Consider the following 25,408-nt stretch of genomic DNA (forward strand, 5'->3'; position numbering starts at 1 on the left):
GATATAACAAACAACAAGATACTAATATGGGAACATGGTTTTATTTTTTAAGAATTTAAATGCTCCAAAACATTTTAACTTGAAACTTTTCACTGTAAGTAGGAAAACAAAAAAGAGTAAAGAACACCAACATGAATACATAACACATACTTTAATTGTGGATACATTAAATTTGTTTTAATGTAATACTTTCATAACATCTCATATTGTTAAAAACATAATACAAGAAAGTGATACTAGAGAACTACAGAATCCTGGATTCTGTGGCAGACAGGGTATCCTTATAGGAGCCAGAAAAGGAACCCTGAAAAGTAGAGAGAGAAAAGTAAAAGGGAGTCTAAAACTAACATGTGGGTTTTAAAAAATAGCATTAAAATGAATCTGAGAATGCCTTTAAACACAGCTCCCACTTTAATGAACATCAGAGAATTCACAGTGGGATTGTAAAGGTAGGAAGGTCATTTTATTGTGGGATTTTAGCCATGATTCCCACTTCAATCAACTGTCTGCAAAGGAAGAAGGGATAGTCTTTAGTCATGATTTGCACCTTACTCAGCAACAAAAAAAATCACAGAAGCCAGAAATCCCATAAATACAGCAAAGAAGACATAAATCCTATAAATGCACAAAAAGGAAAGGCCGTTAACTAAATCCCAAAGCCTACCTGACATCTGAAAATTCATTCTGGGAAATAACTATACAAATTTAAGGACTATGAAAAATACTTTAACAGAGTTTAAGTTTTAGTAAATACCAGAGAATTCAAAAGGGAGAGAAACTCCAAGTATTAATAAACACACCAAGACCTTTAGTAAAGCCCATTACTTTACTCACCCATTAGTAAAGCCCATACTGTAAAGAAACCCTATAATATAAATGTCATAAAAATGACAAGGTCTTACATAGTGACTCACTCCTTAATTCAGTATTAGAACTTCTATTAAAAAAAGAGGAAGTTTATAAATGTACTGAATGTGCAAGGTTCTTAACCAAAAGAGTAGATTTGAAGACACAAATGCAAAAGTAGATAGGTGCTTGGAGATGCCTTCCCAACCACCTTAAATAAAGTAGCACTCCTTTCCAGAGTCACACAAGCCCCTTATACTGCTTTATTCTTCATAGCACCCATTACTTAACATGCTATATATTTATTTCTTAAAGTGTGTTAACTTCCTCAATTAAATACAAATACTGAAAGAGGGTGTTTTACAAAGCTATATATCCTCGGTGCCTAGGACAAAACTTGGCATGTAGTAGGCACATAATAGTTGTTGATGAGTAAATTAGAAGTACTTTCCTTACGTGGAGTATTTGGTATCTTTAAGTTATTTCATTCTAAATGAAACAATTTACTTAGTAGGCTTGAACACATACAAAAATGTGTTGTTTAGTAATACACTAGAGTAAAAAGCATATTATAGCTGTTATGGCCTACAAATTATTCTCCAATTGGGTGGGGAATGGAAAAGTTGTACAAACAGCACCCAGTAATATCCCCATAACTGTACCAACCACTGAGAGACCCAAGTGGTTCACAAAAGTCAAAAGGCAAAATAAAAGTTCCCAGCCAGGGAAGAGGAAGTTCCTTATTTTCTCAGGTTCTAAATCTGAATAATACTTGACTCTGAGGTGGCCTCATCAGCCACTGGTGTAGACGGCATGGCAGTTTGGAATCCAGTAGCAGCCACTCTTCTGCGCAGAGTTCAGCACTGAGAATCGTGTCTCTTATTAATTAAAAAAAATTACTAATGACCAACGATTCATTAAGAATTATGTATAAATTTTTAAAATATGGTTCACCAACTCATAAGGAAAAGAACTATAAAGCAATGTGATAACATGGGAGGGCAAGATTAAGGGAGTAGAAGCAAAGGGTTGGGAAAAAAGCCTCACAGACACAATATCACCAGGGCTGAACTCTAAAGGGTAAGTAGGTAGGTATTCACTTGGCCACATAGAAGGGCAGAGCATTCCACAAAGAAGTAATGTAGTCTGCAAGGATACTGAGGGGGAAAAACCCACAACACATTGGAAAAGAACTGGAAGCACTTGATTGTGAATCTCCAAAAGGGGAGGTGGGCAGCCTGTGATTCTAAAAACCATATTAAAAATGATTTAAGTCCTTATACTTAGCATAAAGTATTTTCATAGTAAAATTTGTTAAAAAGTTAAATAAAAATAATCTTAGCTATGAGGATAAGCAAGGAGATGGGAGGAGAGATAGGTTGAAATCCTACTTGTCCCAAGAGGCTGTATCAGAATGCTTACGCTTATCAAAAAGGAGCCTCAACTTTAAAGGTTTCAGGAACACTGGATTAGAACATGGTTACACAGGATGAATTGCAGAGATGAGGCTCGGATGGTAGGCAGAAACTAGGTTACAGCATTCTGCATTGCCCTGCTCTGTGGAAGATCAAAAAAAGAGAAAAGTCTACAGCCATGCTACCCTGAACACATCCAATCCTGTCTAATCTCAGAAGCTAAGCAGGGTCAGGCCTGGTTAGTACTTGGATGGGAGACCACCTAGGAAGTCCAGGTGCTGTAGGCATTAAAAAAAAAAGAGTAAAAACATGAATGGGAAAGATTTTTATATGAAAGATCAGTGGTTTGAACATACTGAATTTAAAATTACTATGGGATGTCTAAATGAAGGTATTTAATAGACAGTTAAAAATAAGGTTGAGAGGAAGGAAGGTAGGATTCAACTTACAGGTTTGGGAGTCAGGCTAACATTATAGATGGTAGAAGTAGCCATGGCTATGAATGATATCACATAAGAAGAGTACTTAGAATAAGTAAAACAGGAAGGAAGGAAAAAGGAGAGGGAAGGGAAAAAGGAGGAAACTCTAGGGAAGATCAATACCTAAAGGCCAGGCAGAAACAGAGAAGCCCCAGGGGTAATAAGCAAGATGGCAGAGAGAAAAAGTGCAGACTGGTCTTCAAAAATGAGTTGAGTAAAGCTAGTAAACAGAAATTAACCTTCTCATAGTCTCAATTTCCTGTAAGACAAAGAGCCATATGTTAGGGAAGTGGACAGAGCACCTGAAGAAAATCATGACGAAAGTTAGAGGTTTGGATTAGACATAGTGGAAAAGGGAGAGGGGCCACACTAGTAACAAACAAAAGGTGTATACTGAGGGCTCCTCTGAAGTTAAAGGCAAGATACATTCAGCAATTCCACTTTAAAGGGCTGCATGTACTTCACATAGAACTTGGCATCCAGAAAAGTTGGACAACAGAATTAATTCAGTGCTGAGGGCTTGCAGAATGATTAGGCTGAAGGACAAGACAGATTTGAAGGGACTGTAGAGAGCACTTTAGTCAGTGCTCCATAAGACTGAGGCTACATAAGAAAGGGAGAACATCTTAAAGGGGCTGATAGTTTAGGAGAAAGGGCAGTACTCAAGAGGAGAATACTGTGAAGAAGTGAAAGAGAACAGAATAAAGAGAGAAAAATCAATAAAAATGAGGAGGTAAAAAAACTAGGAAGATGAGAATTATCATCAGTTACTGAAATTTAAGATTTCAGAAAGAGAAACTCAGGATGGTGATATTCGAGGTGTGGCCATGGGAATAAGTTCCAGGAATGTGATGAAGTTACTGGTGCGGAAGTCAAAGATATCAGCAAGGCATCAGACAGATCATCTCAAGATGACAATAGTTGAGGTAGACAGACTGTAAGCAAGATAGTAAGTTAGACTCTCTGAAATTTATCATTCATTCCTGCTATTAAAGACAAAAAAGAATATTAAAATTTCAGTACACATGAAAAGATATGTCTTAAAGACATACGAGCTAACAGTGGACTAATGGTGGACTAACCTAACTTGGTTTTACCTTTATTTCTCATTTGATAAACCATGCATATTCTTTTAAAGAGAGGAAAATCATTTTTAAATGTTTATAAAATGCTTAATAAAAATGTTTAATGCCATTAGTAGTACATGATAAAATAATTATTTTATGAAATCTTTCATTATTTCTTTTTCTAGAATAAGAACTGAATATTATTTTGCCAATTTTTAATTCCATAGCATATATCCAAAGCAATGAGGTGACTTGATTTTAACCTCTGAAGCACAACAAAGTTCAAGAGAGATTAAACAATAATCTAAAGATAGTTAAAATGGTCACCTTTATACTATGTATATTTTACCACAATGAAAAAAAAAAAAATCTAAATAGAAAAAAATTCTTTGGAAAGCAAAATTGGGTTCCTCCTTAGTATCAATAATGGATGAGTTAGAATTACATGCCATTTTAGAAATCAAAGAATTGTTCCTTCATAGGCTTAAGAGTATATAATGAAAGATCGTAATTGCATTTAAAAACGAGTAACCAAGCTGGACATCTTCATGTAGTGTGATATTCTTAAATTCAGTGCCAAAATGTCTTCTTTTCTGAAGCTTTTCCATTTCATGGGTCATTTTTGTTTTTCTGTTTAAAAAGGACTAAACTTACTAGTTACAGCAATGCTGAAAGAAGTTTAAAATTTGTTTTGCATTTGTTGTATTCCATTCTTGTTCTTTTAGAGGTCCTTCGCACACAGATACATACTTTTTCAAAATTTTTTCTCCTACTTCTCGGAAATCCAAGGGTTCTTTGTGTGTAGTGTAGCTTGCTCCAGAAACACCAGTATCCACTTCATGATTTCCTGGCTGTTGATCTGTACAATGCTTCAATCCCCAGTAACACATTTCTCCACTGTACATCATAGCCAGCAAATGAATGTCGCTAAATATTCCTGGGAAAGTCATTTAGGTTGAGAGATTAGAATTTAAAACTTTAAAAAGTAACCTTAGTTATTAAAACTCTAATAAATTTCTTTTATGTCATTAATCAATTTTCCTTCTCATTTAACAGTTATACTTAGAAAAGCCAAATTTCACTAATACAATCATTTAATTGGCACTTCTATTTTATCTATAAAGAGGCTCATCAACATCACCCTCCCCTGCACCTGCACCACCATCAAATAAATAAAAGAGAGTATTGTAAGAGAATTTTTTTAAAAGATCACTTAGGTCAGTATGTTCTTAACCTTTTAGGGATTCTCTTTAATACCTCTTGAGAATCGAATCTAATCAATGGAAACTCTCTTAGAACACAGACCCCAAATTCTGCACACGATTTCACACTCAGAAGTCACTGTGAAGGCCATCATGAACACAACTTTTAATTTAGGATATGCTCTAGGATCAGTGTTTTAGTTCCAGTCAAGTATCCTACACCTCCTACATTTCTACAAGAGTCTACAAAATTATCCTGCATAAATACAACCCTGAGAGGCCATATAATTCTAAATTATCAAGGATGCTTTATGTTCCTAGGAAAAGAAAAAACACGTGGGATTTTAATCAACATTTGAAAGCATTCTTATTATAAAATAGGGCAATTATATTATTAAACCTCTGTGGCACGCAAAGTATATTAATTTGGTAGAAAGACAAGCAGACCTAGAATCAAAAAGATCTGAGTATGTTGTTATAAATTATATCACTAGTTAACTTCTTAAAGCTATTAAAATACAAATAAATGATTTATTCTAATGTACAGGTACTTGTGTGATTGGGAAAGTTTACCTCAAATAAATGAGCATCATAATCTAAAAAGCTCACCTAATATGGCTCATCGAAAATGACTATGTTGGTACCAGGGACATGAAAATGGAAGAAAAATTCAACTTTCAAAAATGTTACAGATTCTATCATCTCGAATCTATAGCAAGCTTTCCATGCTCTCAGACTTTGTTCCTATAGCTATTCCCTTCACTTCACCTCAAATTCAGCTTATAAATAGCAACAAGGAACAGATTCAGCAGTAGAGCTGACTCATTAAACTGTTAACACAATTAAAGAAATAATCATTTTAGGGCAGAACCTTTTATAACAATAAAAGAAATAGTTGTTTAAGGGCAGAACTCATGAAAATATGATCAGCTACACTATATTAATTATGCTTTCTATGGAGAAAACAACATTCACTTAATAAGTACAATACATATTATACATCATTTTTTACTTTATTTCCTTACAGTTAAAAGATCATAAACCTCAGATATTATTTAGAATTGTATTTTATATTATATTCAGCATTTCACTGAATGTATATCCTTTTTACATGATCCTACTGGTTAGTTCTGTCTGGTTAGTTCTAAGAAGATTGGTGGAAGGGAGAAAGGAGAAAGAGGCAGAAATGGAGGGAAGTTGGAACTTTTAAGCAGGCTACAGCCTTGGGAGGAGGAGCTGAAGTATGTCCCACAAAGTAGAGCCACTTGGGAAGGGTGAGCGCATTTGCCTAAGGGAGATCTGGGATCCAATTTATGCCCAACTCCAAGTTTGCCTCATTCTTTATATTAAGGAGTGACTGCTGAATAAGGTACACAGATGGCCTATAGAAAGATATTACCAGGGAAAGAATGAATGGCTATATGATACACAGTGGTTCTCAAACGTTAGCCTGCATTAAAATTACCCAGAAGACATGTTAAAATGCTGATTGCTGGGCCCCAGTTATGGGGTTGGGTATATGAATCTGCATATTTTTCCCCCTTTTTAATTTCTACCCCTGACCTAAGGATGTTGCCGTTTCCCCTTAAGAACAGGATCTCTGAAGGCAGGGCATCTCCCCCCACACACTCACAGCATGCACCTGAGGCTTGATGCACCCAGGTTATGGTCTGTGGCTCCCCCTGGGGTGCAAACCCACGAACTTCTGCATGTAAAGCAGACATGCTAACCACTACACTATGGAGTCGCCCCCTGAATCTGCATTTTTAACAAAGTCCTAAGGCCTACAGTGATATTACTCCTGCTGCTGGTCCATCAACTATGCTAAACTAGTGCACTAAAAGGAAGAACAATGTAAAATCAGGCAATTTCTCCCTTCCTATTCCCCAAAGAATCACTGCTCTGTAGCTACAGTCTTTGTGCTGCTACAAAATTTCCTTGCTATTTTCTTCTTTCTGTTAACGCTCAACATGGTTTTCAATAAAATACTTTACTTTGCACTGTGCATGTCCTTGGCAAACAAACCCAATTAGTGGGAGATGCAGGGAGGGAGAGGGAGAAAAACCCAAGAAATGAGAGTGAGGGCAGAAAGAGGACTTTCGCAGGAAAAAGGTGGCCACCATACTGGCATCCCCTAGGAGCAGTGAAGTTTAAATCTGATTGCATAATTATGTGAGCTTATTTAAAAAAGATTCCTGAGCCCCGTATATTGAATCAGAACCTGCAGGTGGCACAGAAGAAGCCATATGTTTAATAAGCCACCCAGGCAATCAATGATGCCTGTTCAGAGCTGCTCCTTTTAAGGGTTCTGAAGTTCAGTTTCTGGGTTAACCGGTGGGCCAAAGGGCAGGTGGAAAGGGGTGGTTCTCAGCTGGTATAAAAAAGGCATAAACCAAGGGTATGCAAAGCTCACCAGTATTTTCATTTAACCTATTTAACTCCAGGGTAATTTTGAAAAGGCTGTTTTTATAAAGGTCCACAGAGGAGTGAGGCTCGGAAATGAGGTAGAGGTTTACTGAATATATTACTTAGTAATTTTTAAAGTCGAAAATCGCATACAGGTAATGTTCAAAAGACAATATGATTTTCTTTCCATGGAAAAAGAAACAAAAAAATCTTACTAAGTACACACTACTTTGAGTTTTATCTAAATTATCATTAAGATCTGAAAATATTTTGATATCTCATTATAGAACTTTTCTCCCTAATGAGTATTGAAGATTCTTCAGAATTGTGTTTTATATTGGCTACCAAAAAAATGAAAAAATAATTAGATGCCTTCGACAAGGTCTTAGGAGTAATTTAACCTATTAAAAGTAGGCTTCCTGCCTTCTAATCATTTTGAGATAAATGAATTACAGAGCAGCAAACTGCTTTAAATGACAGCAAAAAGCCAACAGCAAAAGAGGACTAAGCACTGTGACAAAACTACTATGGAGTCAATATTGCTTTTATTTTTCCCCCTGAAGAAAAGTAACCTTATCTGTCCCTTTTGATTCCCCTGTTGTAGATGCAATAGAAGCTAGTGACTAGTGCAATCAAACTATGATCTAAGACAAGACACCAATATCACTTGCATTTTGAAGAAAGTTTCAGGCCATGAGAGTATCTTACCTTATGACTAGAAATGGGATAAATAAAATTGGTGACTTATGCAACTTTCTTTAGCTCTAAATAGGCTTTAGTGTCCACCCCTGGTTTTTAAATCATTCCATCTGGGTGAGTAAAGAGATTTTAGAAAGGCATTTTCAGTGCAGCTAATCAGTTCACTAATTATCTGGAATAAACACTTCCCATAAATAAATCAAAACACTCCATGGTCAAAATGTCATGCCTACTGAAGGAGCACTTTGTATTCACAATAAGCTATTTTAGGACAAGTTATTTGCCTGAATGAACTGAAAGTAACAATTTTTGGACCCCTTTAGTCAGTTATATGTTAACAATACTTAAATTATTGTTTTTTCCTACGCGATGTTTTTGAACGGAAAGGAAAAGCCTACAGAAGCTAACAAAGAGGAAGATTAAACATACTTAATGAAATTAAAATATAGAATTTTCCCTAAGAAGTTTTCTTTTCCCTGTATTTGATTTTTCCCCATCAAAATTTTAGGTGACGTATCAAAGAAAGATTATGCACATGATCATGTGCATCACTTGCCAGCTATGTGACCCTGAACAGGTTATCTGGCTTACCCGGACCTCAGGTGCTCCATTTATAAAAAGAGATGGTAAAAATAAGTGGTTCTTCCCTCCTGCACCTCAATCTAAAACCCAGATGATGCTCTATATCCAGTTCTTAACATTTTCAAATGCATAGACGTTTGTGGCAGAAGCTAATAGTTGCTACCCAATACCCATTCTTCCTTTTTTTCTTAGTAAAGAGACTTAATTTTATTTGAGATGGCAATGTATCAGGTAAAAGAATATATATTCCAGATTCCCTTGTAGCTACATGAATCCACGTGATTAAATTCTGGCCAGTGAAATGTAGGTGGAAATACTGTATGTATTATAAGAAACTTATGAGAAGGTTGCCAAAGGAGCAAACTTGGGTGAAAGAAACATTTTTTGCCATTCCTACAGATTGAAACATAGGTGAGATGTAAGGCGTTCCAGAAGCGTCCTGGGATACTGAGAATGGAAGCAATATTGTCACAGGGATGCACGTTGCACAACTCTAGAAAGTACTGTTCACATGATATTCTATATAAAGTACCTCCATCTGAAGCTGAAGGACTCTGGCTCTAGAGATGATGAAGGAAATAGATAGAAAACTGATGATGCCAGGGAGCCAACATACCAGCTCTGGATCTTTTCTATGTGAAAGAGCGGTAAAGTTCTATCTTGCTTAAAAGTTACTTCCAGTTTCTGTTACAAGCAGTGGAACCTAGTACCTGATTTGGGCTATGTGGGGATGCAAAATAAAGGTCACATGATACATAACTCCCAAAATTACAAAAAAGAGAGGTTAGCAGTATTTTGCTATGTTACCAATGAGAAGATCTTTGAATTTTTTAAAGCTATTTTATTATTTTTGTCTACAATGTAACTTGAAATGTACTTAAGTCAGAGTGAAATATAATAAACTTAAAATTGAAAAAAACTTTAAAAATGAAAACTTCAAAAAGAGATCACATTACCTTCACTCAGTAATTTAGCTGTGTCTAGGTCCTGGAAAGAAACCCCTTCATTTACTTGGATAGGACACCGATAATTTAGCATCTGTAGCAAGTAACTGATTCCATCAACAAGGTACTAAATGAAAGTTAAAGCCGAAGAATTGAAAGTATTATATGCACAGCTATAGAAACTTTCAATATTAATTTTTTCCCATTGTTTACTCAAGAGAAAACAAGCTAGTATATAGACGTATCTAATGGCTATTACATTTCAGTGGTTTAAGAACCCACCACCCCAAAACTTTTATAATATATATTATAGATTGTAACCATCCAAATGCTCCAATTACTAAAGGCGTGACAGAAAAAAAATTAACTAAGAACACAATTCAGTAATATACTTGTCAAAATGTTACCAGATGAAGAAAAGGATAAAGGTAATAAAGATGAGTTCAACAACATATTAAAAATATGTAATATACTTACTGTAATTTAGAAGCAATATGATCAAACTTTTACATCTAAAAGTGTGACCTCTCATTTCCTGGCCCACATAAACCACATGTACAATCAATCTACGTTAAGAGTTTTTAGTGAATAATACTGAGACAGGGTCTTTAGATTTATTGACTTGGTCAGAAGAGTCAAACTCAATCAGAAAGCCACAATTTTCTAGGAACAGGGTCATGTGGGTTCTTTAGAAGTGATCTGCTGACAGAGAGGTTCACAATCAAGTTTGTTTTCTTCAGGACAAAAAAAAAAATGCTTAAAAATTAATACAGATTATCTGATATTAAAAAAAATAAAAATCCTAAACTTAAAAAAAGCATGTAGAACTTCCCAGTTTACAAAGGGCTTTCACATGTTATCTTATTTTAATCTTCACAATTCCAATTTGTTTAAGATTACACAGCTAGTAAGTAAAAGACCTGGAATGCAAACCTGGACCCTTTGATCCACTCTTTCAATACTATACTAAAGACTGCTTTTTGAAACCTTTATGTGCCAACAATCAAAAACATATGAAGAATGACTTTTTACCTCTTTAAGCAAACTAGATTTTCTCATGAGCCACTCTCTCCTTTTGGTCAGAGAATGGCAATACATATAAAGTAGAGCTCCTCGACGCCAAGAGAGACATTCCAGGAGTTCATCCCCAAGCAAATCGCAGTGCTGAAATACAACAAAGATACAGCTAAGTAGCTAAGAAGAGAAACTCAATATTTGTAAAAGTCAAAGTTAAACTTCAAAATGCTGAGCAATTAAAAACACTCTCATTTCACAAATTTTGCCCTTAATTTAGCTATTTATACGGGAATGCCTTACTTTGAATTAAATAGAAATACTGAAATCTATTGCTGAATGAAAATTAAAATAACTGCTCCAATTTACAAATTTTTTTAGAAAATATTGTTTAAATATTTTAGTAGTGAATTCTAATAGATCTGAAATTTAAGTATTCCATTAAAAAGATAACTTTTCAGAAATACATGTTATTTAAAATAAGATCTTACCTTTTTCTATTATTGCTAGAATAAATAAAAAGATATACAAAAAAAAACAATTTTAATAAATCCAACTTTAACTGTGCTGTGTCATTTAAAATTTGGGATTATTTGTTTCCACAGTTAGCATCATAAACACTTAGAGCACAAAAGATATCTAGGAAGAGATAGGCAGCTGGCAGTTAAAAATGAGAAATTATTTGCTTGAAAGAATAGCCATGGTTAGAGACACAAATCTTGGAATCATCTAAATAGAAATGGCACTGAAAAGCATATGAACAGGTTGTAAAGCGGACAGAATAGAGACCATTAGAGGATTAAGCTTTCCTTGGAGTGCCTATGTTTCCAGCATGTGAGAAAGGGGAAATACTAGGGAAAGAGTAAGAATAAGACTTCTCAAAGATGAAGGGGAGGAGCATGCAATGCCTTGGAGAGATAGGTTGCTCAATGGGAAGAAAGGCAGCAAATGTCCAGGAGGATGAGGACTGTAAAAAGAATGAGATATGTGGTAATTAGATTACTGGGAACCTTTAAGGAAATACAGCATCTGCAAAAGAAAAGGGAACAGAAACAAGTATCTGTGTTTAGAAAATTATGAGGCACTGTAACTACAAGATAAGTCTATCATGCAAATATTCTGAAGCGTATTTAGTAAAATATAATACTTTAGTTGTGACATTGGTCTGAAACGTTAAACTCTCATATGTTCCTCCTTCAATTTTAATTTAAAACAGAGACAAAAACATATTTAAGAAAACAAATATACGAACCCTAAAGAACAGTACAAATAGCAAGAAATAGCAGCATTCCACCATAATTTATGAGTGTAAAACTTACTTTTGGATGCATATTATTTTCTTTAACTAAAATTTCTGGTTCCGAAAGAAAATTGATCAGCTCTTTTACTTTCTGTGAAGAGTCTTCAGGAAAATCTTCATCTACTAGCTTATTCTCCTCAAAATATGTCATATCCAAAATAGCCTGATTACAAGAAAAAAACAATTATCTTTAAATGGTTTAAATTTGAACAAATAAGCCTTACAGTTTAACTTTACATGTATAGCTGGTTTATTAAGACATTTAAATCTTCTAGCACAGAATTTAAATTTGAAAAGTAGGCAAAATGTCTAGCTGTAAATATAATCTGAGATGGACTTTATGGAAATCTTCAGAGCTACTTTATTAGAATGTTTTATATTTATTCATGAAAATAAAATTTTTAGAATTGACATTTAAAACTAATACTAAATTAATGATAATCTTCCTCCTCTCAAAAAATAAAATAGAGATATTTATGTTTTAATTAAGGTAAGCTAATCATATATATTAATTATGAAAAATATTATATTCTTTGTTGTCTATATATATACTCTGAACATTTTCTAAATGGCTGCTGTATCAAAGGTCACTTTCATTAGTTTTATAAATTGAATCTTCAAAGGATTTATCTGTTTTCCCTAATGCAGAGTCAGCATTTGTTGAATATGTATCCTGCCGCCCAATAAAGGCAACATACCACCAACATTATGCAATTCAAACACTAAGTTCCCAACATTCTTAAATATAAGACACTCCGTTCAAGCACCTTAAAACTATCCAATCTTTATTTTAATCTATTTGAATAAGACCAACAATACTGTGTTCTAGTATCAGTTCTACTACTAATTACCTGGCTAATCAAAGGACAAGTCAATTCTATGTTTTTGAGAAATTAGACTAAATGACTTTCAAAGTTCCTTGCTTTGAGGATAAAATAAATTAACACATGTAAAGCACTTTAGAACATGACCTAGCATACAACAATACTTAAGTGATAAGTGTTCTTGTGTGGAAGGCTTAAGGCAGAAAGAGTGTCCTACAGCAAAAGGCCTGTTGATTCAGAACTACAAGTAGGGTCCCAAGGCGGTCGGGGGGAATGTAAATCTACATCTCTAGGTCTTTTGCCTTTTCTTGGAAAGAAATTAAAATGTTTAGAACTATCTCATGTGAAAGAAATGAGATAAGCAGGGAGCCTTCTGAAAAGAAAGCCAGGTAAAGCTATGCCAAATTACAACAGCTCTTTGGGGTTTGTGAGTTGTTATAGGCTCGTCTGACCATGATGTTTGAAGGTAGAAACCGCCTTTATGTACCTAGCAGAAAGCACAGTGCCAGGCATCTAAGTGCTGTAAACACGCACTTTGGAAGCTTAACCAAGTTTATTCTACTTTCTATAACCACGTCATCTTTATTATCCCTTAGTGATCAAGTAAGGGCATATGAAGCACTCTTATCAACTATAAAGTACTATACAGATGTTAGTTACTATAATGAGATTATGTTTTATTTCAACTTGCCTCAACAGTGTTTGAGAACACTAAGAAAACAAGTCTTGTCTATACAAAGGCCTGAATTTGAAAGTAAAGTAAAAGAAAAACAGTGAAAGAACAATCTTACAGACTTGCATGACAACAGCAGGAGGAATCATGTTAAGCATCCTAAGGAAAAGTGAAGGTCAGGGGAAAAAAAATAACTGAGGCTCTTACAGAGTCCTCTAGTCCCTTTGAATAACCTTTAAAACCTTGAAGTTTCACACATTCCTGTTTCCTTAATTTTTGTAAAGGGAAGCAATTTTGTTATCTGCAAGGTTTTTTCCTGACTTTTCTTACTAGCACATCTAATAAATCTTACTTCTTTGCATATTGTCTAAAAATTTCAAGTCTATATGCTTTTATACAGACAGTTTTTTGAAAAAAATTAAACACTTTAAATAGAGAATGAACTGATTCCATCATACTTATATTTGGAATTAAGCACCTAAATAAGCAATCTGTCCCTGTAACATGTCAGAAACCACATCTGTTTCAGTACCTGTGTGTAAAGTTCTAGTAGATTTGATGGACTTGAACATTCTTTGTCTTCTCCACACAAGAGTTTCAATTTTTCTAGAGCTGCAGAGGCCCGAATTAAAAAGTGATCTGTAAGAGATAAAACCATTGACCATTATTTCACAGTTTGAGTGTTACTTAAACAAAAAGAATGGTATGTATATGATTAAATAAAATTATGTTACAGTATTGGAGAGGCAGCATGATGGTAATATCTTATATAAAACAAAGGGTATCATAATGTCTAATCCTTATTAAGCTAATTTATCATGAAAATTTACTCCAGAAAGCTAGACCGAAAATTTTCTAGGTTCACTGTTGGCATTTCTTAAGTGCAGTCTATATTTTCATATTGCTTCTTTTATGATGTTGATATACTCAAAATGTTTAAATAAATTTAAAACTTCTAGTGGACTAGTACAAATAATATACATAAATCTACAGAGAGGGCTTCCTGAAAACTTACATTTCATAAATGTATTTTCCAAAAGAACATAACTGATTAAATCAAATGTCTTAAATCATCAGTACTCAGTAATTATACCGTTATAGTTGTTTATGTATTTATGTATGTAAATAGCAATTATATACCAATTAAAATTACATAATGCATTTGCATATTTTTTTAAAAACCTAGATCTAGAACAAATTACCTTATCCCTTCGAAACCTGGAAGAACTAGAACTAAATATTTTTGATATGTCCTCTCTCCCCTTACTATTTTCTAATTTCTTCCCTTTCTTCAACATTGCATTCCCTTTGCTTCCACGGTTTTACCTGTTCTTATTAATTTTTCTTTCCTAACTACAAAGTGTCCATCAAGGTGCAATCCACCCTTCTGTACCACTTTATGTAATCGAATTTAGATATGCCCACCATCAAGACACTAAAGTCCCTGAGTTTGCCCCTCTGTACTTCCCTCCTAAAATATATACCCTTTCCTCCTCGCTGGCCAACGGATAGGAAATGTAGCACTTGGTTCGGGCCGATGTGATCCAGTCTCAGCACTTACACACCGATAGATAAGCTGTTCAGTGTTGGAGAAAAAGCACCATCAGCTTAAATTAAGTCTGTTGGCAATCAACTGATGATGACCTTAAGTTTTCCTAAGTGAGGCCTAAATTCTATCTAGAACAGATTCTGATTGCTGTAAGGCCCATCGTTCACCTGAATTAATATTTTTTTAGCACTGTTCTCCCATTTCTCCTCAGTCCAGAAGTATCACCTATACTACCTAGAAAAAAATATTGTGAACTGAAATTGTGTGGAACATGACACTATGTGCTTCTTCAGAGACTGCACTGACACTTTTTTTAATTTGCAGGATTATTTTAAATGTAAAGATATGCACTGAATTCACTTAACCATTGCTGAAGAAGTATCTCACATGAACTCATGACTTAATTACTGAGGGTGAGGGGATAATAGCTTGCATTTAAAAATTTTTTTATGAGGTGTAATCTTTTTTCTACAACCATTCGAAGTAACAACTGGCAAGACAAAAGTGATTCTTACATAATCACTGGAAAAGGTCCAGAAAGACTTACTATATGGCAATATATGCCTACTGCCAAATAGTAAACATATTATACTTGTACGATGAGAAATAATGAACAAAATTTGACCAGAAATAAAGAGAACATTCTTAGATGGAATGTCTGGCTGTTTCTGACCTAATCTGAAGAAGAGAACAACTATCAATTTCTAAAACTTAATACATACAGTTGTTACATTACTGGACGATTTTAAGTGTTATTTAAATGTTAAGAATGCCAAGTTCAATTCAAATACATGCACCATGTCCTAATTAAATTTTATAAAATAAGAAAATCATGCCGGTAATACTAATTAATAACTCATACTATGGACCAATATTATTTTTAGTAAATTTTTAGAACTATAAAGCCTCCAAACACGAATATATACCATGTGACTATATACCACATGACTTTTATTTCTAGCCTTCAATTCAGTCTGAAATAAATAACTCTTCCATGGGAAAATGAGAATGACTTTAGGGTTCAGTGGTAAGTGAATAAAAAACATTCTTTGATCTCTTTAGACTGGTTCTAATGCAGCAGCAGTGGGGTGGAGATCTATGAATAGCTTATTTAGAAGTAACTTTGATACACTTCCAGGTGATAGCTTCTACTGTTCATGAACAACCTATTCATGTGAATCCTGGGATTCACTTACCACAAACCAAAAAAGAAATCATCTTCTGGGTATTCTGTGGGTTTTGAAGAATGTACTCCTAAGAAAAGATAATTCGGCAAATAATTCACTAGTACTAGAGCCATTTCATCATAGACCCTATTCCATAAATCTAGCAACCAGTCACTTGAGTAACTGTCCCACTTCTATTTTCCTGTGGGTCCAATGACAGTCCACGAGAATTTTGAAACGGATCTGTAGTAAAGGCTGAAAACTCGAAAAGAAATAATGTAAAATCTATAGGTAACTGGGAAGTAATGAAATAGAATTAAACTTTTAAGTCAGAAGTCGAGGTAATTCTAAGCCAGTGTTTCCTAAGGAAACCGCTTAGACATTTCCAAAGAAGTGTTCTAATTCTGACAGAGCCCTTGTGATGACTGAGCACGTCAAAGAATCGTCTAAATTATACCAATGTAAAGCTCTTCTGTAGAATACTGTTTACAGTTGAGTTCAGAATCCAAAACATAAGAAATTTACAACGCAGTCATAAAAAAGTGAAACTGTTATACTCGCCTATCTTTACTGTACACAAAACAACCATTACTTGTATGCTATTATTCAGCTTTAACCATTTAAACTTTCATGTGTACGTTATCCGGATTTTGCCCTTTTCCCCAATCGCCACCGAGACAGTTAAAAGCAAGCAGCACTGATTTGACTGAGAACGGTTCTCATGGTTATGAAAAATGCAGTTTCGACGCAAATGCCTTGGCTTCAGGCAATGTGAATTCTTCGAGATGGACAACAGACCGCGCAGCAGCGGTCAGAAGCGCGGCACCTTCAGCAGCTCCGGCGTGGGATACACACGAACCACAGGCCGCAGCCTCTAACGCCTACGGCTGTAAAGCGCCAGCTCTGAACCACTGTCCGCCCGCCCGCCTCCCTCTGCTCCGCTGCCTCACCATCTTCGCCGGCGGCTTCGCTAAGTTGCTGTATGTGGGCCTGAGCTAGGTCCCCGAGTTCCTCCACTCGCCTCACCACACTGGAGTCTGCGGCCGCCATGGCCACAACAGGCGGGCGCGCCCCAACCACGTGACCGCAGCCGGCCGCGGTCACCTGATCCCACGGCGCGGGCGGGGCGAGGGGGCGGAGCTCGCTTGGTTTGGTGGGAGGGGGACCCCTGCTCCGGAGGAAGGCAGACCCAGGCTTTCAAAGGTCGTTTCGGATTATATTATTCCCGGATTTCCTTCTTTCCCGTAATCCTGAGACTTTAGGGGCTGGTGTTACGTCAGGGCACGCCTCTCCCCCAATCGGAGCCGTCCATGCCCCACGGTGATCGGATGTTAGAGGCAGGGATTGGCAGCGGCTGGCTGGTGGCGCGGCCGTTTGCAGTCCTTGACTTTTGCTTCTGTATCCTGTGCTGCAGCTGTGGTCAGTAGAGCCAACAGGAAATTTTGGAAGAAGGACTGTTAGTTTTGGTCTTGTAGTGAGGAGGTTGCCTAATTATAACCTCCAGGTCAGAAATGGAAAGCCTAACGGCCCCCTTGGAGCTCATCCAAGTCTCTGAGAGGTAATTGGGCATAAGGGCGGAGAGCTCCAAACCTAGTGGGAGTTCCTAGTCTACGTGGTTGAGTGTTGCTTTTCTAAATACTGCGCTTGTTTTATTTCTAATCTGCTTTACTAGCTCACATTTAACCCACGTTAACTGTCTCGTGTCCAATAGTACCCAAATTTTGCATTTACAAAAATGTCTTGTTATACATCTCGAGATCCTCAAAGCGCTCATTGTGTGTGTAAAGGTCAACCTATCGTCTGTGGGTTTCAAAGCACTTGTCAACCAGTCTAACTTCCACTTTGTAGTCACTGTTTTCTCGCCTATGGTCAAAAATTTTTTTAACCAGCTGTTTTCGTTTTTCAGTTTGACACAGTACATCTTGAATAATCTCCATCCTATCTTATTTATTATGGAAAGTAGTTTTTTTATTTACTAGGAACAACCAAAAACAGGCAAACTGAGTTGTGATTTGTAAGTGATTGACTGCAATGGCTTTATAACTGACCTTTTGTAGCATGTTTCTTCCTCTTTCAATTCACCCTAAACACAGGGGATAGGAATCACATATTCTGTGTCTTCAATGCCTCCTACGGCGCATGATAAATACTCAGAAATGTTATTGAACAAAAACTCCCTGTTATCTTGTCAATATGTTACTCTCTAACCAGGAAGCTGAAGACCAGGAAAATTGCATTATATGACCAATGTGGGGCTAAAGAAACAAAACTAATAAGCACCTGATAGCCCTAAATGCCATACCCGCTGTGTATACTATAAACAAAATTTATAATTTCAATGATTGATTTAAGAACCATGGACTTTCAGCAGGAAACATACTTGGCACTGGGAATTACTGCTCAACTGATAGGTCAAATGTGTGCATGTCTTCAGAGAATGTTGGACGGGATCTAAGGGTGTGTAGTATAGCCCCTCATTTCCAAATGAAGAAACTTGACAGAATGTGACTATTAACCACTCCAAATCCCAGAATATATGATTCTCTGATTTTTCCAAGATATGCCAAAGTAACCACTTGTAGAAGACTGTCTCACCATAGATATAAATGGATAACAGCTAGCCCTTGCCAATGTGCACTAAAGAAAGTGCTTAAAGTGAGAGAACTCTGTCCTAGAAAATAAGAAATGAGTAATTTTCTCCAATTTTATAGCTATTTTTACTTTAGGAAACATATGAATAGCAAAAAATTAAAATATGCTACATTTAAAAAGCTCAAAGAAATTAATAACTCATGAATCTACCAAAAAAGTCTAAAATAATCTCATTTGTACCATTTTCCTCCCACTGATAATGGATAAAATCCAATTAGCTAAGAAATTAATTTCTCGGAATATTTATAAAAACCAAAGTCTTTTTAAAAATAAAATTCTCAATTGCCTGTTAATTACTAGTACTTGCAACTTACACCATTCTTTTGGAAACTTCTCTTTACTAGTTTTCTTTGTGTGTGTGTGGGTCTTATTTTCATATATAAACTCACCAACCCCCTGTGAACAGGGATTGAGTTCAATTTTTTTTGTTGTTGTTGCCATCAGTAACTTGCACACAATAGGACCTCATTAAAGATTTACTACCCTTTTCATTTAATGAGCCATTAAATGATAGGTACTGGGATTATAGCAGTAAATAAACATGATCACCAACCTCCCAGAGCCTATGATCTAGAGGGGGAAGACAGACATGTAATCACATGAATGCATAATTTTAAAATTGTGGAAGATGCTACAAATGAAAAGGAAAGGGATATTATCTGATTTGAGATATCAGAGAAGACATCTCTGAGGAAATGATATTAGCACCTAAAGGATAAATAAAATTAGCCAGGTGAAGAGTATCACTAGGTGAGGTGGGGGGTGGAGGGGCAATCAGGTGAGAGAAACCATGTGGTAATTTGAACAGGGCAAATTTTATATAAACATTAACTATAACATGGAATTAGGTGCACAATAGATTAGCTGATCAGAAGAATAGAGGAACAGTAAAGGTAAGGAGTACTTCTGGAATACTGATCCAGATTTTGTTGGAGAGCTTGTGGTTCCGAGTAGCTGAATAATGGGAAAGTAACTCTAGTCCACATCAATGGAACTTGTTGGAACTCCTCCCTCTGGAACTTGCCAGAAACACACCCTCCCGAGTGCTGGGGAAAGCTGCTCACAGTAAGGTATTTCGCTGGAGGCACTCTGCTACAAAACTCCCCAGGGAGTGCCAGGAAAGTTTGCCATGAGCTGCAGGAGCCTGATGCCAACAAAGCTGCTCATGCTGCAAGAGGCTTCCAAGAAAGGAAACCACAATCAGGAAGACCTTTTGCCCTCTGTAACATCTCTCTTTATTAACAAAGCCGAATACTGTGCCTGCTGACAAAAAAAAAAAAAAAAAAAAAAAAAAAAAAAAAAGTATATCTTTAAAGGACCCAGATATATTTTCACAAAACAGGCAAAAAAGATAAATTTGGAGCTGAGAGGTAATCTATAACCAGCACTGTGGAGAAGGGCATATCAGGCACAGTGAACAGCATATGCAAAGACTCTGAGTTTGGGAAGAGGTTGGCAGTTTGGAGGAATGAAAGAAGGCCAAAGGTGGTTGTTATGAGGGGGAAAGTAGAGCAAGGTGAGGCTGAAGAGCACATGGAGAGGTTATCTCCTGACATGGATGCCTCGCTCGCAACCATGGAAATGGACCCAAAACCCTAAAGTGATCCCCATTGGCCATGTCTGTATTAACTGACACTGTTTTCTGGCCATGGCCAATTCATTTTTTCAATGAGGTGGTCATTAGTTCAATATTTAATGAGTACTTACTCTATGCTAGATGCAGGTTATACGGTAATAAACAAGTCAGGCCTTTGTGGAGATAAATCCAAGGGTAGATAATAAATAGATCCAAGGGTTAAAGTCTGACAGAAGCCGAGCCAATCGGATTCTTTCTCCTGGCAATTTGAATCATTGAAGAACAGAGAAGCACAGATACAAGACTAATCAATAAATGTCAGGACTCTAGAGAGACAAAATCTACCAAAATCTTTGGAGAGGACCTGGTCTCTTCATGTCCCTGAGTGTTGGTTGCTAAACCTTGATACGTGATAGTCTCCTATATATTTATTCTGAAACATTAGAGTCAGTTTCTGTTGCTCGCAACCAAAAGAACACAACGGCATGGATCTATGTTAGTAAGGCCATATCAGGAAGGGCTTCTGGTGCCATCTTAAAGATTGTGGTCTTTATCGTAAGTGGAAAATGTTGCAGAGACGGTTAGGAAGAAGAGTCTGAGCCTGGAAATGCATTAACTAACATGGATAAGGGAGAGGGGAAGAATAGCTTCCTCCACCCCAGTCTCCATGGCTTTTTATTCTAGCTCTCACAAAGCTGATTTTGTTATTATTATTAGTTACAATCAGATTAGTAATTACAGATTACAGTCAACTCCCAAATTCAGCCTCAAGGCCACCACCCTGTTGTCAGCTACTCCCTCTTCTTATCCTTGTGCCTAGAGCAAGAAGTCCCAGAACAGGTAGGGGGCGTTCGCCCTCCCTGTAGAGTGACCTTGTTGCTCCAAGCACCAGGCATCCTGTCAGGACCGCCGGCATCTCTCACAACAGGAAAAGAAATTATTGATGTACATTAAGCAAAGGAGCGATACAATCAAATTGTATTGTAATAACATCACCCTGGCTGGTAACTGCTTTCTGTGAAATGGACTTGAAAATTAAAGGCATGGTAATTAGAGGGGTATTGAATAAGCACTTAACTATATAATTTAAGCTCTAGAATAAATTCAGAAACAGAATAGAAAGACTGTTGTGTCATTTAGATTTTCTATGTCTCATTTTTTCATACAAGAAACTATTTCTTGTGCTCCACTCCCCAAGGTAATTCATCATTTTCTCTATTCTGTGAGTAACCTTGTTTTACTATTTCCTTTAGCATTTTAAATAATATTTATATTACCTGCAAAATGTTATCTGCCAAAAAAACTAATTTCAATAAGTGTGCACTATTGCTGCAATATCAGCTAATTTCCAAGTTCTGTGCTTTGTTGGGAACATGACATTTAAAGATACAGTATATTATTAGAAGTTCATTAGAATCTTACAAATCTTAATAATTCTAATACAAATTAACAATGCACATTGAAAACATTACAAATAATTGCTACTTAACTTGCAAAGATTATCCGTTAAAAGATACACTTTGATTTGTATTACCAGTTTTTAAATCCCTAATGAGCAAACATTTTAAACCATATCGACACAAAACATGAATTTCAACTGAAAGTTCCCCTGCACTATCTTCTTAATATCCTAAAGAACTTATCTTAAGGAAAAACTTTGTATTAGATAGAATAATTTTGGTTGCAGGTCTTGGGAAGCCCAACTACAACCTAAACGATTAGAAAAAATGTTTTGGAAAACAAACCCTATGGGTAAGACAAGCTTCAGGGCTGACTTAAATCAGCAGCCCCAGCTGCATTTATCTGCAAGTCCCTTGTCTCTGCATTCTTTATGGGTTGGCTTCATCCTCTGCCTGACAGTGAAAGGACTACAGCCGTTCCAGAGCTCATATCTAAGGAAACTACTGTCAGAGGAAAAGAGGCAGTTACTACTTGAAGCTCTCACAGAATTATAAGGAAAAAGTTCTCTGGAATTTTAGATAAAACATCCGTTTAATGTGGGTCACATACCTCGTTTAGAACCAATTGCTAATCTAGGGTTAAAGTTACTCCTATACTGATCAGGTCTGTATCAGTCAGGATTCTCCAGAGAAGTAGAACCAATAGTATATGAGTATTCGATCAGTACTTGATTAGATAGGTGAATACTATAGTCTATCCAAGTTGATACATACAACTAACCATAACAAGTTCTATTTCTGAACTTGTGAGAAGTATGTTGAAAAAAGGTGGAAATGGAAATCTATACAAAATTAGGTTCTTTTGGGAGGAGGAGGAGGAGTTGATGCCAACTAGGTAAGCAAAAACATCTACTACTAATGTGGATCATAAATAAATCCTGTTACCTGTTATATCTACTGGTGTGCTGGCTGGAAAATTGCTGCTTGGCTATCGCCCATGGGAACATAGGCTATCATAACAATAAGCTTTCTGCTTCTGTACCCCCACTTGCACAACCGACCTGTGGTTTGACAGTTAGTAAAAAGAAGAAAAATAGACTTTTGTGTTTAGACAGAATGAAAAATGGGGTTTAGGGCTTTAAAACTCTGTACCTCTATATTTCGGGCTGCTTAATTTGGGTTCTGTGTACCCCTGACAGACCCAGCTGGCTGAATAAAGAGAGTGTTTTCTATAACTCACTGATTTCTGGTGGTCCATGTGTTTATCGGGGGCTGGCGGCTACAACACTGGTAACCCCCAAGTGGATGACATGTTTATAACGATGAGCATTGACTCATGTTGAAATTGTGACCATATCAGAGAGGTGAGTTTGGAAAGTGAACTTATAGCAGGTACAATGTTTGGAGAGGCAAACACCCACTAAAAAGGGTTCCTTTCAATTAAACATTGTATCAGTAAATTAGGATTAGATTAAGCAGAATTATATAGAAAAAAAAAAATAACCCAGAAGCTTAAATAAGAGCATACTTCGTATTATGGTCATGAGTATTAAAGCATTTTATTTAGTGTAGAGTTTACATAAACTTGAAAATACCAAAATATGAAAGCACCCTCACCCATTACTTTTCTTTTACCCTCTTTTCTTAATCTTTCCAGATCCTGCTGCATTTTCTATGGTTCTATCAGACTCAGCCAGTCTTGTCTGGTTAAAGTGAAACTAGCTAAGGAGTATCCAGTCCTAATGCATGAATCTTTCAAATTTGCTAACACCAAAACTTTCCCAACTCCCTGTAGGGCTTTTTGCTCAGGCCATAAGTGTGCTATAATTTTCATACCTCTGTATAATAAGCACCAAGTTTTGTGACAAAATGGTCCAGAGAATTTAGGAATCCCAAGAGAATAGGGTTTGAAACTCAAATTCTGTGTCCTCAGAATTAGTGACAAATTCTTGAATAAAATTGAGTTCCTTGTAATGTGTTGGAAAACTGACTCCAAAAGTAACTTATAAAATTTCATGTACTAATGCTTTCAGCTTTTTAAAAAATCGTAAGCTTTCTTGTGCTTTAACTTGTTGTATTCCTATTTCTCTCTCCCCAGCTCTGCAGTAGTCTTAAAAATCAACAGCCTCATAATCATGGTAGCTGTGAAAACGATCAGATTAAGCCACTGGAAGGGGCAGAATGGATTTAGAGGTCCTCAAATCACCATCCCTAGAGAACTGTCATCTGATCTGTCTGGCAATTCCCTGGAAAGACCTGTCTGCAAATCTTGTCTTTGACTCAGATTTTGCTTACTGTAAATAGCTTTTTCCCAGGAGTATCTGTTGAAAATAATCATCACTAATGGTTTTACTTTGGAGCTGCGTCAGGTGGTGATACCACCTGGGCAAACAAGAAGCTGACCGAAAAACATTAAAGGAAAAGCTGGGAATGAGATGTCGACACCTAGGGGACTTTGAAAAATTACAACATATTTTGAAAATCAAGGCCATGCACACTTGTAGGACTCTGACTATGCTCAGGAAAGACCTGATAAGGCCCTAATTTCTCACCTCTGGCTGACCTTGAAGTTCTGTGTAAGCAGGAAGTGAAGGCTAAGACAGAGGTGTAAATGGCATGCTGGAGCATTGAAGATGTGCTCAGCACACACAATTTTTAGGCAAAGGTTGGAAATGTATTGGTTTGAAGCATTTAAGGAAATCTCTGTCCAGTCATTATGTGAGCACTAAGCTAAGCAAGCAGTGGTCACCCATGATGAAAAAATACAGTTTACAGAATTAGTACAGCAAAATCAGCAATCAGCAGTAACAACAAACCCTGAAGAACGAGACATCTGATTTCCAGAGTTATTACATTATGTTATTTAGAATGTCTAGTTTCCAAAAAAAGATTATGAGACATACAAAGAAAAGGGAAAGTATGGTTGATACAAAGGGAAAAAAAACAGTTCAATCTAATCTGTCCCTCAGAAGTCCAGGCATCAGACTTATTATAATGACAAAGGCTTTAAATCAGTTATTTGAAATATGTTTTAAAAAACAAAAGGAAATGGTGTCTGAAGGGCTAAAAAAACCCATAAGAATGATGTCTCACCAAATAAATAATTTCAGTAAAAATACAGAAATTCTTTTTAAAAAGAGCCAAAACAGAAATTCTGCAGTTGAAAAATACAACTTAAATGAAAAATTTACTAGAGGAACACAACAGAAAAATTAAGCCAGAAAAAAAAGGAAGCAGCAAATTTGAAAATAAGTCAAGTAATATTATTCATCTAAGGAACATAATGAAAAAATAATTTAGAAAATTAACAGACCCTCGGTCATCTTGTGGTACACCATTAAGCATACCAACATAAGTATAGGAGGGTCCCAGAAGGTGAGTAGAGAGAGAAGAGACAGAAAGAATATGTGAAGAACTAATAGCCAAAATAATTTCTTAGATATGACACCAAAATACAAAAAGAGTAACAAAAGAAAAAAAATAGATAAATTAGACTTAATCAAAATTAAGATCTTCAGTGCTTCAAGTGAAAAGACAACTCACAGGATGTGAAAAAATATTTGTAAAACGTATATCTGATAAAAAAAAAAACTAGTATCCAAAATATATAAGGA

The 25,408-nt window shown here is 36.1% G+C and overlaps 1 protein-coding gene and 1 pseudogene across 1 annotated transcript; one reads left to right on the forward strand and one right to left on the reverse strand.

Moving 5' to 3' along the window:
- Positions 1-22: 22 nt before the first annotated feature.
- Positions 23-17,264, reverse strand: CUNH5orf51 (chromosome unknown C5orf51 homolog). The gene is made up of 6 exons (XM_016135497.2): positions 17,117-17,264; positions 13,984-14,090; positions 11,974-12,117; positions 10,673-10,804; positions 9,653-9,767; positions 23-4,744 (listed from the first exon to the last, which is right to left on the reverse strand). The coding sequence occupies exons 1-6, from the start codon at positions 17,214-17,216 to the stop codon at positions 4,461-4,463; spliced, it is 882 nt and encodes a 293-aa protein (XP_015990983.2). The 5' UTR covers positions 17,217-17,264; the 3' UTR covers positions 23-4,460.
- On the forward strand, positions 2,430-2,548 carry LOC118607234 (annotated as a pseudogene).
- Positions 17,265-25,408: the final 8,144 nt, after the last annotated feature.

Source organism: Rousettus aegyptiacus, unplaced genomic scaffold, assembly GCF_014176215.1.
Source record: "Rousettus aegyptiacus isolate mRouAeg1 unplaced genomic scaffold, mRouAeg1.p scaffold_m13_p_8, whole genome shotgun sequence".
In the NCBI taxonomy this organism is placed as follows: Eukaryota; Metazoa; Chordata; class Mammalia; order Chiroptera; family Pteropodidae; genus Rousettus; species Rousettus aegyptiacus.

Bases quoted from the DNA above. Each gene is read 5' to 3' on its own strand.
- CUNH5orf51 (XM_016135497.2), bottom strand. From the start codon at position 17,216: ATGGCGGCCGCAGACTCCAGTGTGGTGAGGCGAGTGGAGGAACTCGGG. The intron at 9,768-10,672 runs GTAAAAAGTCAT...ACTTTCATTTAG, and splicing joins AATCTAGTTTGCTTAAAGAG to TACCTTGTTGATGGAATCAG. The intron at 4,745-9,652 runs GTAATGTGATCT...TGACTTTCCCAG, and splicing joins AGCTAAATTACTGAGTGAAG to GAATATTTAGCGACATTCAT.